Below are 19486 nucleotides of genomic sequence, written 5' to 3' on the forward strand. Positions count from 1 at the left end.
AAATGAGGGGAATGTCCCTCACTCCAAAGCCACACCACTCAATCACTGAGACCACCTGAGTCTGCTCAACCCTCTAGACCCCGGCCCAGGCAGCTGACTCCTCAGCAGGGAGTGAGCTCCACACTGTGGGATAAGAGGAAGTCCAGAGGGTGAGGGTATTGCTTTCCCCCAGGTTAATGCCATATGAAAGGGAGTGTTCTACCCAAGAAAGATGGCATCTGTGGTATGGGAGAATGACTCCACACAGGGGAAAGACAGTATTTTAGATTCCAAGAGCTCTCCCTTATGCCTCCCCTGTCTTGCTTGAGATAGAGCTAAACTAGTTTCTCAGTAGCCTCTAAGAGTCAAGGGAACCAAATTCTGCTGGGGAAATGGGGTCCTCTTCTACCCTCCTGCCTTAACCAGAATCTGATCCTTCCTAGACTACTGGACTTTCCTCCCAACCTTCTCTTAGTAAGAGGCATTTTTGTCTCCCTGATCCGATTCTCAGAAACTATAGCAGGTCAACCTCCCATTACTTTCATGTAGGAAGGAGCCTCTTCTCTCTCAAAGCTATGTTATCTGCCCATTTTTATATCTATGAATGATAGTTTATGATTAAACTCAACTGATTCCCAGGGTACACTCTGGGTTTTTCCAACTACACAAATGGCTGGCTCACAGAGCACTTAGTCAATGAAGCTTGCCTCATTTAAAGGTTAAATAAAGTCATTGGTCCTTCATTTGAGCGCTTTCAGCACGGTGCAAACCTCCATATAACACGTTCTACCACCACCCCTTTTTTCAAAGTTTATTCTCTATAAGACTATGAACTTATAAATGTATTTTAATTTTCCATAATGAATGGCAGCGGTAGGCCACAGCAAGCGCTCAATAATTAACTGCTGTTAAATAAACAAATAGTTTCAGGTATTTAAATATATTCAGTGTATGCTAATGGAATCTAAAGAGATCACAAAACAAGTTATAACAGATATATTGTTTGTACTCCAGTTCTAGTTTTGTAAAAAAGAGTGATCCTCTTTTAAATGAGTCAAAAGCTTCAGGGAAATAACAATTTTGAGATTAGTCATACATTATAGAATTAATAAATTTCCTCCTTTACCGAAAAGACTAAAAATATTGTCTTAACTGCTCATTTCAGATTAATATAATAAAAGGTTATTTGTCCAGGCAGATTAAATGATTATGAGATGTTTCTCTAAATAATCCGAGTAACATCACATTAGCATCTATCCATTTTAAGATAATTTCTTTAAGGCAGAAAGAAGTGAAGTTACAAATGATATTCTGCCAACTTATCTAAAAAGAGCATTTCATCTTCAGCTGCAAAGCTTATGTGTAATAATTATTCACAATAGAGAAGCTTTTGGAGAATTATTAAAATGGCTGAAAAAGAAGGGCTAAACATAACCTCAACATATATTATTGTGGGCATGTTAAAAGCCAGTTCTTTCAGCAATGATTAAGCCTTAATCTGTTGAATCAGGTTAAGGGTAATGCCAGAAGTATGTCTACTTCATAACCAGAAGTTCTGTCTTCATATTAAATTACCCAATTTTAGAGAGTGAATTACAAATAGCATATAAATGTAGTTGAAACTGACATACCCTGGGACTCTGCCAAATTTGGATTAAAATCCTGACTGTTACTTCTGAATCTTGTAATATGGGCAAGTCACTATCTTTCTCTGTGCCTCAGTTTCCTCATCAGTAATACGCTCAGAAGGCTGTTGTCATAATTATGTAATATGCATACACGCATGCACGCACACACATTCTCTCTCTCTCTCTCTCTCTCTCTCTCTCTCTCTCTCTCTCTCACACACACACACACACACACACACACACACACACAGGTATTTATGTATGAGATATATAAGATGGGTAATAAATATGAAGGGCCTACCATAATACCCAACAGAAACTAATTTAATATTATAAATATATCCTCTCTTCCACCTTAATGTTTATCTTCCAACTCTGATAGAAAAACTGATTCCCAAATCCATGTGATTGATCACTAATAATTTACAATGGATAAAATTTATTTGCAAAAAAAAAAAAAAAAAGGTTACTTGCTGCAGTCCTATAGAAGATATTTTTATTTAGATTATTTAGAGCCAGAGATTTTGCAAATTAACACTGTAACTTTGAACTAATGAAAGATTAGGCTATATTTCTTTGAGAGAGTTATACAAGAGGTATACTGTGTTGAGATTCTGATATAAAAACCAGACCATTTGTAAAGACACAACGTTTCTGCAGTCTGTCATGCAAGATGATTGGTCTTTCTAAAATCAAATTCCTATGGAACCATTAAAAAATAGGATTTAAAGAAAATCCTTCTAACTGAATAAAGCTGGTCAAAAGGAATATATCTCTTTTTAACAGGTTTATGAGAATATAATTTTCATTTGAAAAATATTAATGACTATATTTAGGGTAGTTATTTATTTGTTTTACTTTGTTTTTCAAGCAGAGCCCTAGAGCTGGGATTCCAACATAATTTAAATTCATGGCTTCAGATGTTCATGTGTATGTATTTGATCATGCCTCTATTTTCATATGAGAAGGTAGTCTGACCTTCCTCACTATGCCATATTTGTCTCTATACACCCCAGTTTCTGTTATAGTGCCTTGCACATAGTAGCATTCAGGAAATTTCAAATAAATATCTAACTGAGTAAATAAAGTATAGTTAATTAAAGATAGAAGAAATTTTAGGATTTGGGTGGCTATCTGTTGTTAGTAAAGAAATTTCCCAATATGTAACAAAGAGAAATTTCAGAGTCTAAAGACCTTTGCCCTTCTATTAAAAACTGCTATGTAATTATCTTTTCTACTTTCCTACAATGAGAAAATTAGCATTTGAAACATAAGTAGTTTCAAACATATGCTTTCATTATAAGTATAACAAGCATGACTTTTCATCTTCATGATAGCAGAGAACCATAGTTATATCCAAGCAGCAACATAAGTTTTCACTTTTAAGCATGGTTCATTAGAAACCGTCTCTATATTTCTAGCACCAGGCGAACACAGAATGCTAGGTTGGACGTGACCTTAGAGATTATCCACTCCAATCTCTCATTATATAGATCAGTGTGGATGAAAAAGAGGCCACGTGCTAACCAGACAAGCTCAGGGAAGGCCTGCTTGGCAATCTTGCAAACTCAAAGACCTAAAGTAACAAAGGATGGTCTGAAAATAAAAACCTTTCATTAAAAAGCACTTATACTGGCTAGTCATGTCCTAGGCCAGTATCTCCCTAGACAAAGATGAACTTTGATCTTTACCTATTGTCTTTTTGTACCTAAGATAAAAAGTCAGGGTAATTTGCAGCTTCCCTTTTTCCAGACCCCTCAGGGCACAACCAAATGCACCTGGGCACCAGGACAGATACCACAAATTCCTACAGTTATTGTCATCATGCTAATAGTTGAGTGTTAACTATCCAGTAGGTGTCTATCATTTTACTTTGTATCCAATCCCAGAGGACGGCCCCCCTCATTGTATCCAAACCCCTCCTCTCCCCCCTTGCTTTCTCCTGCTTCCCTAATCTATCACCAATGGATTTCATGTAACCCACTTAGTTCTCCACCTTTGATTGCAATGTATAAAACAAGGTGAAAAACTGCCATTCTCTGGAGCATTATCCCAAAACATTGAGATTCTGCTTCCTGGAATTGCTGACAGTTTGGCTCAAATAAATTCACAAAAATTCTTTACAAGTGTGAATGTTTTTTATGTTAACATTAGTAAAATTAACTCCAGAAAGGTTAAATGATTTAAGAAGGTCATACAATTAGGGAAAGTGTCAGGAAAAGACACAGCTTTCATAAATGCTCTATACAAACTGTTTTTATGGGGCTCTTCAAACACTGGGAATGCGTGAGTCACTAGAGGCCTCTTCTTGGGAAACTCACCTTCAGTATTGGAAGTAGGGGTACCGTCACATTTGCTTTCACACTGCTGCATCGATGAAGGCCGCACAGTTTCCGGACAGTCACTAGATGCCTGTCCAGTGTAGGAGAGACATTGCACGATCCGCATTTGCTGTCCAAGGCCACACTGAGCAGAACACTAAACCCAAAGACAGAGAGAAACAAAACACTGATCTCAACAATTTTCAGGAGGTTAAAAAGATACTATGTCAATTCAAATATCACATATATTTGCATTTAAAGCCCATATGCAGTTCATCTTGGAGAGGTGCATGATCAGGTCATTCTACTATTGACTTGGTCTGGAATCTCAAGGGTCATGTCATTACCGTAGAAAATGGAAGCAATATAGTTCCCAGAAGATAAGAGATAAAGATTTCTTGTACTAGTATTCCACAGTTCCAAGCAGTGCTGGTGAACTCTAATAGGAGTATAATAAGAAAACTCTCATGATGAAGTAGAATAACCAGGCCAGGCTATCATTATTGCTCACTATTTATCTATCATAGGTTTGTGGGCAAAGAACCTGATGGTCTACTCGTGTGCTCTGAATCTGTTCAAAGCATTAGGTCACTGTAACAGCAGTGACTGCTGAGGCCTGGTGACATGGCCAGTTAAAAAAAAGAGAGAGTTTGCCTGGCCGGCATGGCTCAGTGGTTGAGCATCCACCCATGAACCAGGAGGTCATGGTTTGATTCCCAGTCAGAGCACATACCTAGGTTGTGGGCTCGATTCCCAGTGGAGGGCATGCAGGAGGCAGTCAATCAATGATTTTTCTCTCATCGTTGATGTTTCTATCTCTCTCTCTCCTGTTCCCTTCCTCTATGAAATCAATAAAAATATATATTTTTAAAAGAGTTTAAGTAAGTACCACAAATTTTCTAAGGTACTATTAGCCACACAAACCTGAGAAGCGGTCTGGTGTTAGCCAATTAGCATGTGTCCCTCTCCCTTTCTATCTATTCAGGAATTTTGTTATTTCAGAATTGAAGTTATTCTCTGAGCGGCTTAGTTTCAGCTGGGACTGATCAGCTGTCCAGGTTAAAGAAGGAAGCTCGATCTTATTCCTCGATCTATTCTTTGGGCCTGCCATCCAGAATACCAGAAAGCCTGTGAGATTTGAGATCAAAGGGATGAGAAGCTAAAGGGTGCCAAGACAGGCCATTAGGATATTTACAAGGTAAACAAACGAAGGCCCTGTTGGTTTTATTTACAAAAACTCTCAAAGCACAAAGAGAACTTGCAAGGATATTCATAGACACTTTTACCTTGAAGGTTCTTAACACAGAATGACAAGTAACTGCACTGTAGAAATGTATTAGAGCATCTTTGCTTTTTTTTTATACTGGTTAATTTCAATTTTAGGAAACTGAATTGAAAATATGGATGAGAAGAAAAGGATTCAAGGACATTTAAAAGAATATTCTCAAATTGATAACTGTAAATTTTAGGAAATCACTAACATGCAAACACTTTCAATGGGCCTTTATGTAACAGTGCATTACAATGATGAATATATAAGGAAAGAAATTCGTACCTGGTTTAAATAAAAATTATGAGAGCATGTTTGTACTGATACTTTTTTTTGCAAATATTTATTTTTATTTTATTTTTTTTCTATCATCATTTATCCCCCCTATACCCTCTTCTATCTCTCACTCCCCCTCCCCCCAGCAATTACCATACTGTTATCCATGAGCTCACTCTCTCTTCTTTTTTCTTTTTTGTTCAATCCATCCATCCCTCCAACTCCCCATTCAGATTCATTAATAGTATAATATCAATTATATATTGTGATGCTGTCTTACTTCTACAATGAAACACTTAATTGCATACAATGCTCATGTGTATTCCACTTGAGCACTTTGTAAATTAAACTAAATACTGTTATAGAAAACCGAATTATTAATTATTTGCTATACAAATGCAAATGTTAATTACTTTATGATCATACGTCCTTTATCTCCTCACAAGGCTGAGCAAGTATATTAATTTGCCTTAATGGAGACTGAAAATCTTTGCCTGCTCTCCAGTGTGATAGAAGAGGTCTATAGATACTGCTATACTCTAGCAATACTGAATTTTGGAATTTTGGCCAGAATTTTGGTAACAATTTCTATGAAATGCCATTTTTAATAAGTAATGGCAGTCCCAGAGCACAAACAAAATGGTACCAGTGTAGTTATATGCCATTATGATTTATTTTGGTCTCAGATATTAAAAAATGATTCACTACAAGGTTAACTATAAAATCACAGGAAAAGAGCTTTGATAGTCTAGTAATTTAATTTCTGGAGTGTCATTTTTTAATGTAACCTAATAGATTTTCCTTTGTACACTAAAGAACAACAATACTTTAACTTTCATTCTGTGCAAAAATATCAAGTTGCTTTTAAAGGATTTAAGGTACCTTCAGCAAGATAACACAATTTAAAAATGAGAAAGAAAAAAAAAAAGAATTGGAGCATAGACTGGAAATGAGTATAATATAAAAATAGATACCAAAAGCCCTATACTTGCTTCCCAATTCATAATCTCCATCAGAAAAATCCATTGAAGAATAAGTATTAATGACATTTCAAAGACTGTCAATCAAAACCCCCATATCTTTTCTGTGAGGTTAAAAGAAGTTACTTTGCAAGTAGGAAAATTAAGACACTGGTGTTAACTGATTGGTTCTTAAAGTAGTTGAGAGAGTTGGGATTAGAATTCAAAGTTTTGGTAGCTTGTTCAAATCTCTGGCCATCTAGACTATTTTGCTTTTAATTTTAAGTTAAAATGTCAGGATCCAAGGAGTTGATAGAAGTGAGAAGTGTGTAAGTATGGAGAAACATAGCAAAGTGTGTCTATGGGTGGCTGCTGCTGTTTGTGCCTTGTTCCACACTCATATCTTACACCTCGATTTCTATATGTTGCTACCTGTGTCTCAAGGTGCTGCCTGAGGGAAGACCACAGTGCAACTGCCTTACCTGGCCCCAGTCTCCTGTCACCCAGCGAGCAGGAGGGCAGCGGCCCAAACTGCAGCGCATGCGGGTAGAGGGTTTGCTCTCCTGTGGACAGTATGCAGTTGACAACGTTTTAGAAAGGTCACTGCTCTTGCACAGAACAATCCGATGCTTGAATCCTGAACCACACTTGGGAGTGCACTGGGAAGGAAACAAATATTAATGAACAAAGACAGTCAAAGAATAGAGGAAAATTCCAAGAACATGTTTCTTAAAGTAAGTATGTGTTAGGGTATAGCCAGTGATGGCGAACCTTTTGAGCTCGGTATGTCAGCATTTTGAAAAACCCTAGCTTAACTCTGGTGTCGTGTCACATAGAGAAATTTTTTGATATTTGCAACCATAGTAAAACAAAGACTTATATTTTTGATATTTATTTTATATATTTAAATGCCATTTAACAAAGAAAAATCAACCAAAAAAATGAGTTCGCGTGTCACCTCTGACACGCGTGTCATAGGTTCGCCATCACTGGGGTATACAGTACATGTACACACTAAATTCTAGGCAAAGTCTTTCAGATATAAAAATTCCCTAACTTTTTAAGCAAAAGTACTTTTATCTTTTTCCCTAAGGTCTTGAAGAGCTAAACCCAAAGTTTGCTTTTCTTGGCTAACTTATTTTCTTTTTTTATTGTGGGTAGGTTTATTCCTCGATTCCTCCCTATCCGTGGCCACATTCAGTTATGATAAGATTCTGCTAATTTCTGGAATGTGGAATTGTTGGTTTCCTATTTGCTGGGTGTAGTCTTCTGAAGAAAATTCTTATGTTATTAGTAGACCACAAGAACCTGTCTTTGTGAATTAAGTGAGGAGTTGATTTACATGAGTATTCTCACAGGGGGGTAGCTAAGAACACATGAAGTTTTATTGCACAGAAAACCTCTGGACTTTTCCCTGTCCATCAGTTAAACATAATGAATTTTACTATTCCGTAGTTGAATTAGTCCATTCATACTAAGGAAAAAGGTGCTTCTTCCTAGGTCCGAAAGGCTATCATTTACCCCTTCTCCAGGTTAATCTGAGTGCTCTGTTCTTGAGTCACCTACTTAACACAGTGACTAACTAAAGTCTTCCAGCTTTCTCCCCTGCACGTCTGAACACTTCCTTAAAACCTGTACTTTCTCTCAGTCACATGAGAACCTTACCTACAATATTTTGAACCTGTTTATAGATCTTTCACTTAAAAAAACAAAAACATTTTCACATCTTCTATAGGTACTAGGCTGGGAGAAAGGGGGCATAAAATTGAACGACAGTCTTTTTTAAAATATTTTTTTTATTGATTTCAGAGAGGAAGGGAGAGAGAGAGAGAGAGAGAGAGAAACATCAATGCTGAGAGAGAATCATTGATCAGTTGCCTCCTGCACACCCCACACCAGGAATCAAGCCCCCAACCCGGGCATGTGCCCTGCTGGGAATCAAACTATGACCTCCTGGTTAATAGGCTGACACCCACTGAGCCATGCCAGCCAAGCCATATCTGACAACCACTGAGCCACGCCAGCCGAGCCATATCATGAGAACTTAACATTTAAAATCTGACCAGATCGCCCTGGCCGGTTTGGCTCAGTGGATAGAGCGTCGGCCTGCGGACTCAAGGGTCCCGGGTTCGATTCCGGTCGGGGGCATGTGCCTTGGTTGCGGGCATATCCCCAGTGGGGGCCATGCAGGAGGCAGCTGATCGATGTTTCTCTCTCATAGATGTTTCTAACTCTCTATCCCTCTCCCCTCCTCTCTGTGGAAAAATCAATAATATATTTAAAAAAAATAAAAATAAAAATAAAATAAAATCTGACCAGATCATTTTTTTTTCATCTCAGTAGGATATAAGAAGTGCTTTTTGTGAGAAATACATTTATGGTTTTGTTTTTCTATGATTAAGAAACAAAAACAAATTTTTCAGAAAAAGAAAAAAGTATTTGAAACTACACCAGGGAAAACAATTTGGCTCTCACATGTAAAGGACAGAAATGCTAATGTTTTGGGGTTAGACTGAGTTCTGTCTGGAGAGGTGAGTTTCATTTACTTAGTTATGGGGCCAGAGTGGAACCTGGGATAAATAAGGTGATATCACAGTCGTCTACAAAACAAAGCACAGACCCTTTTGAGTAGATCTCCCCACCCCCCACCTTCCATCCTTCTTAAGAAATGCTACCCAAAAGTAAGTCCTATAAAGTCAACTGATTATGATGCCAGTCATCACTTGTCCAAGAGTAACTCCAAGAAACAGAACTTTTTCAATGGGTGCTCTGTGAGTCTAAAGAAACTATCCTGATACATCAAAAGAAAGGTTTGGGATTGCTGGAGCACATCCACAGTATGCTTTTAAGTTACATGCCAAGAGAGGGAAAAACAGAAAACTATTTAAGTCCAACATAGCATGGGTGATCCCAATAGTGAGGCTAGATGATAGGGAATGGGAAAGCTGTGGCTTCATTAGCTTCACAAAAGGCTTCTGAAGAGACATTTCCTACCGAGGTAATTTGGCTTTTTCTTTTTCTTTTCTTTTATTTTTCTTTTTTCATTTTTTGTCATAAGCACCGGGTGGGTTTCACTGATGGAGAAAACAAAAAATGGTTCCTGGCCTTGCAACAATGGAAATTTTATATTAGAATGGCCAGCAATGAAAAGAGAAAGGTCAAAGGGTACATTCCTCTTCCTGCAACATGTTTCCACCAGTTGAACCTCACCCTTGTGATTAGCAGAGCTCAGAGAGCTGATAGTTGGACATGGGGAGAGGGCAGAAAAAGGAGGGAAGTTTTCATGGGCGTGTCAAAAGAATATGGTGTGAAATATTTGCAAAAGTTAACTGAAAGAGACTGAACATTGTCTGCCCCTCTGTCGGCCGGGGCCTCCTTTTTTCATTAGTGGGAGGTGTTCCATTCCTCTGGGAAGAACAGGCTCCTTGTTCTCACTTTGTTTTCCACTTAATGCTCTTTACTTTCACTTATTTTTAACCCATCAAGGGAAGAGGTGGGTTTCCTGGTAACGTAAGGAAATGGAAGGGAGAGAGCACACCCCTCTTGTGGAAAATAAACAGGACTGAATGGGGCAAAAGTCATCTTTCTTCCTGAATAAAGGATGACGACGATGGTACCGATGGTGAATCTTTGAGACAGTAATGGCAGCATTTCTTGACCAGTGCTTACCCTAGGATCATTTTCCTGCATCGTCTGTGGAGAGACATCAGCAGCTACCAATCCTTTATTCAAGGTGACTGTCCCAACACGTACACTTGACACCTTCAGCACAACTTCTTTCCCCTAAACTTTGACTCAGCTATCTTAAAGAAGACAGCAGCAATGTGATTCAAAGCCCCTTTAGTTTACACATATCTCTTCAGGCAGCTCCTAAGAATGACTAAGACTGGATAGATAAGAATCAAAATTCTAAAGGTAGAGTAACTACAACCAATATGAGGTTGAATTAGGAAGGAAACTTTAAAATGCTATTTGAAATGGAAATGTACATATATACATAAGCTATTTCTCAATGTAATTAAAAATATATAGAAATATGTAGGTCAAGAGACCAATGTGAAATGAGTCTGCACATGAGAAGGTTTTGGTGTTTTAGTGGTTGGTACAAACTTTTTTCTAGTTTCTGCATATGAACTTGTCAACTTGTTCCACTTTTTGTAGAAAAATGATGTGGCTGCCAGAACTTTGTATTCAAGCCTTCTTATTATCATCCGTTTATTCTTTAAAACCAACCCTTTTCTCCAACCCTACATGGTCTTTGTGTTTCTATTGTTTCTCTTCTCAGAAATACCTTCTCTAGTTTCCCAGTTCTCTTTCCTACTTCAAATCCTATATTCCCTCAACATTCAGCTCAATTCCCATCAACTAAAAAACCTTCCAATCCTATTCCAGGCCATTCTGACCTCCTCAGCTCTGAATTTCTATATCACTTATACATTTATACCATACAATCCACCATTTTATTAACACTCTTTTATATTATTCTCCAGTTGTTAAATGGACATTTCTTCTTTTCCCAACCTTATAAATTCTTTTGTATTCTCCATAGTGACTAGACTAGTGTGTTTAGTAAAACTCAGTAATACTTGCTGACTTGGCCTGAAACCCTAAAACTGCTGCAATCATCAGGCCTCCGAATTATGATTTTATTCTCCAAAAACAAATTTGTCATCATTAATCAAAGACTATTGATGGACTTCTATATGGGTCTTGGATACTGAATTGAACTACTAATGTGTACAACTCTGCAGAATGTCTATTCTTTATCAAAGGATGTTACTTTTCCAATGAATTTAGGAGTTAATCCAGCCACTGTTAGGGAACAGAAGAGTTCATACTATTTTTCGTAACCACTGAGTGAATAATACCAAGAATATCTCTACATCTGATTGAAACACAAATAAAATTTAGGTGGGCAGAATGTAATTACTGAAGCTGAACTATGGCCAGGAAATTTGGGAGAACACTCCCAATCCCTGCCAAAGATTACACGGATAATCACAACTGGTCAAAATCTCCATTTCCACATCCCTCTGTGAGCCCCATACCTCTAGCAAACTAAGGCCACTCAAGCAGTAAGAGTCACAAGGGGAAAGTTACATCCAGAGGTTTCTAAATAGCATATTTGTTATTTTTTGAGAAATTTATGAGGTCTATAGAAAAAACCTAAAACAAGTACCATAATGTTTCTAGGAGGAAATGCATCCTGTTTTGCCAACCAGAAGAATGACCATTAGCCATATAACCAGGTACTCATCCTTCTTACCATTAACCGACACTACAGAAGGACTCAGCTTTCCTTTGGGAAATGTGGAGAATGGTATAGAGTGTATATGTCTATGTCTCCTGCAGAATAAGGAGTTAAGAATGAACTCTACCTCTTACCTCATTTTTCATGAGACTGTTTTTTTGAGACCTCTAGTTATATTAGGCTCTTTTCTATACATGGCTGCCAGAAAAACATTATTTTAGTCAGGTCTTCCCCAATGACCATTTACATGGAGGTACTGATAGAATCTAAATTTGCCTTTTTGGTGTGTTACTCCTCAGCTCCAGGTTTCTTCTCTTTGTATAATAAGTGATAATACATTGACAAAGACTCATATCTGAGTTATGTAGTTAGGCTAGAAGATTACTTGGGAAAAAAAGATATGTCACTAATTCTGAGCCTATGAGGCTGTTCAAGGATAGTAAAAAAGAAAAACCACTTAGATGATATATATCTCACTATAATATTCTTTCAAATTCACTTTAGGCTTATTTTGAATCAGACTAGTTTCTCATTGATTTCCCTGACCCCAAAACACTTACTTCCTGATAAGCAGCAATAAAATATAACATGGCCAAATTCACTGTTTTATACCCCTGAATGATTGAGTTCTAAGATGCTCACATGCTCAGGTGCCCTTAATATGAAATGCTTTGGTGTTAATAGTTAAGACATCTCAAAACATACAGCTTCCGATTTCCTTACCTCTGACCAGTCCAAAGCCACCCACTGAGGCGGACATGGCAGGTTGTTGCAGGACTCTCTTTCAACGGGCCGGTGTGTTAAGCAAGCGCTGGAGTCCAGTGTCTTCTCCTCAGAAGGTCCCATCTTTCTGACGCAGAGCACTGCCCTTGTACGCATTCCACCACCACAAGTCTTGCTACACTCCAACCAATCTCCAATGAACCACCTGCAGCAAGAAGTGGGAGAAACACAGAAGAGAATTTCCTCAGTGCAGCCAGAGATTTCCAGCTGAGTGAAGGCACTTTTGTCAATGGACTACATCCTTTTCCTAGAACAGCTGACATTTCAGTGTTGTTGATGTGACAAATGACAAATAGAAGAACTACTAAGGAAAAAATAACTCACTGTCAGTTGCCTCCTAAACTGTAGTGCATGGGTTTTAGAACAGGCAAAACTACATTCAAATAAGTAATGCAGTATGTATTTTTTAACCTCTTTGATTCTTCTCCTTTTTTATTAATTTCTAAAATGAGGATAATGATACAATTGTGAGACTGTTATAAGGATTAAATAAGGCAATATATGAAGCTGCCAGTCATGTGTTATAAATGTTTAATGACTGGCTCCTTATAGGAGGGAGGGGATCCTGATTTGTTGCATTTGCCCTTTTTTTATATGACCACAGACATAGTGAACATGAAAAGAGAAGACATGCTACTAATGGGGTTTCAGGAGACAGTGCTAGCTGGCCTCAGCACACCACAGAGAGCTTCTAACAGAGGGTCTGACCTACAATAGTAGCTGTTATTACTAATACACTGAGGGTGCTTCTTTCACAATTCAGGATTTTATGCTAAAATTTAGAGATTTGTTCTGATTCCCAGACATGAACGTCAGGCTCTGTAGGAGATAGAGGGCCTTCCCTTCCTTATGGTGGTAGAGGAGGCTCAGGTATCCACCCTGAAGGCATGACAGTCTTAAACACCTGCAGGAAGAGCAGAGCCCTGAGCCAGCTCTGTGAAAACATCAGCTCCTTGCTTTGACCCCTTTACTCCTAAAAAAAACTTCTACCCAGCTAAAGAGGGAAGAAACTGAAATATCTTAACAAGGTGAACATCTCCCATTTATGGGTATATCACTCCTTTTCCCTAAAGTCATCAGAGAACTTTCATACATATAACTTCAGGACGTGTGTGTGTGTGTGTGTGTGTGTGTGTGTGTGTGTGTGTATGTGTAAAACTTCCGCAGGACTCACTTTTGAGACACATTAATTGGTCCAAGGGGTGTGAATTATGATGCAAATCAGATCAATGACAATTTGGCTTTAGAATTTTTTTATTTCAACTAGAGCAAAAGGGACCCCTTTCCTTTCTGGTCACAAAGGTAAGAGCTGCGGGTGGCCTTAAAGTGGAATTAGCTGGTTTGAAGGAATGCAGAGGAGCTAGAGTCCTAATGGTGTGTGCGCTCTTGATTCTAGCCATGCCTCAAGCTAGGTCCATTTCTGTAGTTCCCTGAGACTTGTCCTATAAACCAGCAAACCCTCTTATGTGCTAAAGCTTGCTGAAATTGAAGTTGTATTATTTCCAACCAGAGTACTGGCTGACATATTGTTGTATTTAATTTAATAAATATATGCTGAATGCCTACTGTGTTCAAGGCATTGTGCTTTGTTTTAGAGAAGAAGAACATAAAACCCTGTGTTAGGAAAATGGTTCTCCAAAGTCATGAAAAGAGCAATGACGGAACTAGGACTTGATTCCCTATCAGTTGCTATTTCCACCGAATTTCACTTTTAACAACAGCTAAATAGTAGAATCTTGGTCACGTTTTCCTCAATCCATGACTATAAATCATGCAACTATCATCAATGGATATGCTCATGCGTTTGGGTGGGCAACTACCCAGAGAGAAGAGTCTGAACACTTTAAGAACAAATTGCTCACTATTTTAGCAACCTTAGCTCATTGTGCCAGTTTTATATGTGGAAGATGGTACCTTAGTGAAGTCAGACTATTAGCAGCCTAAATTTGAGCCTGCATCTAGCCAAATATGCCACAATGTCCTTTGTCTATTATTATTTGAATTATCTTTACTTATAGAGGAAAACCAGCATTTAGAGGTATCATAATTAACCAGATTCTCAGCTTCTTGTCAAAATCCAAAAAATTTCAACCTAAAATTGATTTAAAGTATAATAATTTAATATTAAATTTTAAAAATCTGATATTAACCTTTTTTTTAAGTCATTTTCCAGAGAAGATTTAAAGTGGTTTTCATCTTCTTTCTGTTTTGTTTTCTACAGATGAATATGATCCCAAGATGTTAGTACCATTTTTGGTAAAGAGGAAAATGTGTACTGAGAATAATAACTTGCATGCCAGCCATAGTGAAACTCTGATTCAATTCGCAACAGTGATTTCATCACCAAGATTAGGGGATAAAACAGAAATGTGTATACTCAGCCACAAAATGTTCAGTCATACCACCTCCAGCCATGATCTCATTAGGTCTCATAATGTAAGAGGGATGGAGGCCCTCAAATTAAACACAGGTGCCCAGAATAACAGCAGTGATTCAGGGGGTGTTGCTGTTCTTTGTTGCACGAGCTCAGGGCCACCTCCGCCTTTTTATTGCCAACCATCTCTTAGCTGAGATGTGTCATTCCAGATTTAACTTGGAATGTACGAAAGTAAAAGTATTAACCACCCTCCCCATCTCCCTTCTGACTGTAACTCTGATTTCAGGTGTCATAGTCAGTTCCTGTTGCATCTTTATTGCTCAGAAAATCACCCCTCCCCATGTCTCTCCGAAGGATTAAATCACACTCCAAGTATTTACATAGTTTTGCAACTGTACCACTGCATCTCCCATTTCAGGCTCTCCACTCCCCTGTCCAGTTGAAGGCAGACAGCTTTCTTCACCTGCATTCTCCATGTATTTGACCCTCTGATGACATTCCCCCTACTTCTTTTCCTCCTCTAGATTCGGTGGTAAAAATCGGAACACAGAAGTTCTCTCTGGGAATGTCACTCACTGAATATTATCGCTATCGCCAGAACAATACTGGAGCTGTTTCTCCCTGAGCTGAAGACACGGTGGCCAAACTGTCTTAATCCTCACAAGCTCCCTCATATCCATTAGACACTAACAATTAGTGGATTCATATTTGAGTGTCTGGAATAAAAGTGCTTGGTGCGGCCTATATAATTTAATTTGCAGTATCTGTACATTAATAGGTCAAATAATAATATTAATGGGAGGAGGAAATAAGAGAGACACTAGAAAAAAACTTTCCCCCAACTTTGGTTAACCAGAATATTTTAAAAGAAAGAACTCATCATAAAATCGGAATATTATTTTTGCTTTTTTAACTTAAAGGGAAATGGCAGAGCACATAAAAATAAATTTATATTAGATATTTGGATTATGAGTGAAAGAGATTGAGAGGTTGAAATGCGTATTGAGATTTTCCAACCTTTATCCCAGAGTCAAGGGTCTAGTTATCAAAACTTTTTATAAATACCACATAGAAAAATGAAAAAGAATCTTCAGAATTTGACCGTAGCATCTTTACTCAGAGAGGTTCAAGTATGTAACCTATTAACCACTTGTAAATAGTAAAACTTTCCTAGGCTTTAAAATAGTTTTTAGAACAATTTTCAAAACAAGAAGTTGGTTTAAAAAAAAAGAAGAAAGAAAAGAAAAATTGCTCTTTCCTCAGCTAATTGGAAAAGTGAGTCTAATATTAAGCAGAAGCCTCTATACCCTAACCATTTTTCTAAATAAAAAAAAATCAATGTAATAAACATCTCTGAAATTGTGGCAATTGAGAATGTGTAGATGAAACAAAATTAGAAGTATTAAAATGCCAGCAGACATTTGATTTGTAACTTAGAAAGTTGGTGATGTCTCATATAATGGGAAAAACATCACTAGAGATCAGCTACCCTCATCTGTAAAATGATGGGAGTTGGCCTACATGATTTCTATAATTCTTCCTAGGTCTTAAATTTCCGAGTTTTATAGAGGACTCTGATGAATCTTTTTCTAAACTTAACCAATTATAACTGTCTATGGGCATAATGAGTCAAATAATTATTAAACATTCTACCATAAAAGATACTATTAAATTAAGCCTAGCCCCTTGGTAAAAATCTCTCCCCAGCCAGAGAATCCTTTAGCACTTTTGCTTATAACTCTCTAATTGCACTTTGCATATTTTGTCCTGTGCTATAATTATTTTTATATGAATTTGCCCAATTAGTTGTCCTTAGAAAAGGAACCATTTTGCCCAGTGTGCCTTCCACACTGACTTATCTAAAAACTGTCTTCTAATGCTTGGTCACAGTATTTCCACAATGTATCGCACTCCACTGTTTTCACCTTCCTGACTTTCTCAATTTAAAAACCAGTTTCATACTGGAATAAGATTCAGTATATAAGGATTCTTCACATGAGGTCATTTATAGAAATATTTTTGCTATTAAAAGACAACATGGTCAAAACTGAACTCTTGGCCTTTCTCTCTGGATTCCAACTCAGTATTACTTCTGATTTTTGGTGGAGCTTCAATCAGTCATGCTTATTATCAATCATATCTTTAATATCAACTCCTTTCCCCTTTTCCAATTACTTCAACCTTTGTCATGAATTCTATCATTTTTCACTCAATGTCTCTAGAATTCTTGTTTTCTTCCTGTCCCATGTCACCTCACCATCTTCATTACTATACTCTTTCTTATAAAAGAATTGCTGCTCTGAGCATATTAATTTTTCCCAGCAAAGCTTCCTCTGGCCCTTCAAGATCTTCCAAATGAATTGTTGTTGTTGTTGTTGTTGTTATTATTATTATTATTATTATTTCTCTACCAATGTCTTTTATCTAGTCTTTCTAGTCCCTGTCATTTTCTTTATACAACAAATCTTACAGCCTTCTATTTTTTAATACTCTACTTATAAACTCTCTAATGTGACTTAAAGACATTTAAAATATCTCATTATTTGAAAAGATACTTTTTGATTAGAAAAATACTATTTAGGGTTTTAAATTAATGGTATTGAAAAAACAATAATATTTGAAGATAAATAAGGATCCTTTTTTCAAAGTAGAAAAATATATTTTAGATAGATCAAAGTGTACATTAAAAATTTTTGAAAGTATAATCTTAGACCCTCCTAAGTATTGTATCAATGAAAGAAAGAAATTTTGGGGAGTTTTTCTATATAATATTTTAAAACTCATAAATAAAAATAGATCATAACACTATGAATAATATGGAAAACATATGACAAACCAGGAAAATTATTTGGAGCACAGAAAAAAGAGTGAATATTCTTAATACATTAAGAGCTCATACAAATTAATAATAAAATAACACTTCAATAGGAAAATGGGATAGGCCATGAAGAGAAAAAGCAAAAAAGAAGTAATGGCCACTGGACATAATTTTTTAATGTTCAACCTCATCAGCAATTTGATATACTAAATAGAACAGCAGTTAGATATAAAGGCTTTTTTTCCTATAAAATAGTCAAAGGTAAGTTTTAAAGTAATAATATCCAGGGTTGTTCAGTTTAGGGAAATGACATTCTTAAATACTATTAATGGGAGTATACATTCATATGTTTTTTCTAGAAAGCAATTTGACAATGTGTCTGAAGGACTAAATTATATTTCCATTTGAACCAGAAATTCTATTCTTATGCATGTAGCATAAGGGCATAATTACAGAGAGCAAAGTTTTAGTAGCAAAAATGCTTAATGCTATGGTTTTGTAAAGGATCAAAAGCTAGGATACAACCACAATTGTTTAACAGTGGGAAGCTAATTTAAATAAACAATGACATATTTACTAAATGTGGTAGAAGATATTTAATGTTCAAAATAATGTTGAGAACTGGCTACTTATATAATAAAAGCCTAAGTGACTATTATGGCAGAATGACCAGAATGACCTGTCACTATAATGCGCTTCTGACTGAGTGGTTTTCCCCCTATGGGAGAGCACAGACCACCAAGGGGCAGCTCCTGCATTGAGCGTCTGCTCACAGCTGATAAGCACAGCGGCAGTGGTGGTAGCTGTGAACCAAGTGGTAAGGAGCAGTGAGCAGGCGGGTGGTAAGGAACGAGGGCCTAAGCTGGCAGTTGGACATCTCTGAGGGGTCCTGGACTGAAAGAGGGTGCAGGCCAGGCTGAGGGATCCCCCCACCATGCACGAATTTCGTGCACTGGGCCTCTAGTAAAGTATAATAAATATTATTATACATTTTGTTATATACACATGCCTATGTGTATAGACATAGAAAAAAGTTGTGAAATATATACATCAAAGTATTAACAGTGGTATTATAAGTGTTTTTAATTTTTTTACTTATCTGCATTTTAAAATCTTTGTTTTAATCTGTATTTTTAAAAAAACAACAAATACAATTATCACATCATCTAAAAAACCAAAACACCTATCTCCTTTCTTCCACACTCATTTAAAGTCTTACTGAATTCAGCCCAGCTGGCATGGCATGGCTCAGTGCTTGAGCATCAACCTATATGAACCAGGAGGTCATGGTTCAATTCCTGGTCAGGGCACATGCCCAGGTTGCAGGCTCTATCGCCAGTGTGGGGCATGAAGGATTCATGCCAATCAATGATTCTCTTTCATCATTGGTGTTTCTATCTTCCTCTCCCTTTCACTTTCTCTCTAAAATCAACAAAAAAATATTTAAAAAAAATTTTTTTTAAATAAAGTCTTAGTGAATTCAATAGTCTTCCTATAATTTTTATCTCTATAATACCGATGTCTACTGGGAATCATATACAACAACCATTCTGAAGACTTAAGAGTTTTTTTTCACAGTCTGAATTCAAAGGAATAAAGAACAAATTTAAAAGGAACTAAGAAAAAATGAACTAACAAAGAGTAATATTTTAAATGTTCTTTAGTTCTTCCACCCCCAAAAAAACCTCAGCCTAAATTTTCTTTTTCTTATATTCTCTTTACCTTTCTTTTTCAAATCCCATCCTCTCACCTTCAAATTTTAAAAAGTTAATAACTTTTTCAGAATTCAAAAAGAGAAAACCTAATTTAATTATGTATGTTAAT

The 19486-nt window shown here is 36.9% G+C and overlaps 1 protein-coding gene across 2 annotated transcripts in view; it reads right to left on the bottom strand.

Annotated features, from left to right (window-relative positions):
* ADAMTS6 (ADAM metallopeptidase with thrombospondin type 1 motif 6) overlaps positions 1-19486 on the bottom strand; it is a 233598-nt gene that overhangs the window by 14246 nt on the left and 199866 nt on the right. For both annotated transcript variants that reach the window (XM_036309506.1, XM_036309505.1), the window contains 3 exons: positions 12408-12612; positions 6916-7092; positions 3929-4085 (listed from right to left, as the gene is read on the bottom strand). In XM_036309506.1, coding sequence (XP_036165399.1) covers positions 3929-4085; positions 6916-7092; positions 12408-12612 — 539 coding nt within the window. The remainder of the gene's footprint in view (positions 1-3928; positions 4086-6915; positions 7093-12407; positions 12613-19486) is intronic.

Source organism: Myotis myotis, unplaced genomic scaffold (genome assembly GCF_014108235.1).
Source record: "Myotis myotis isolate mMyoMyo1 unplaced genomic scaffold, mMyoMyo1.p scaffold_m19_p_5, whole genome shotgun sequence".
NCBI lineage: Eukaryota > Metazoa > Chordata > Mammalia > Chiroptera > Vespertilionidae > Myotis > Myotis myotis.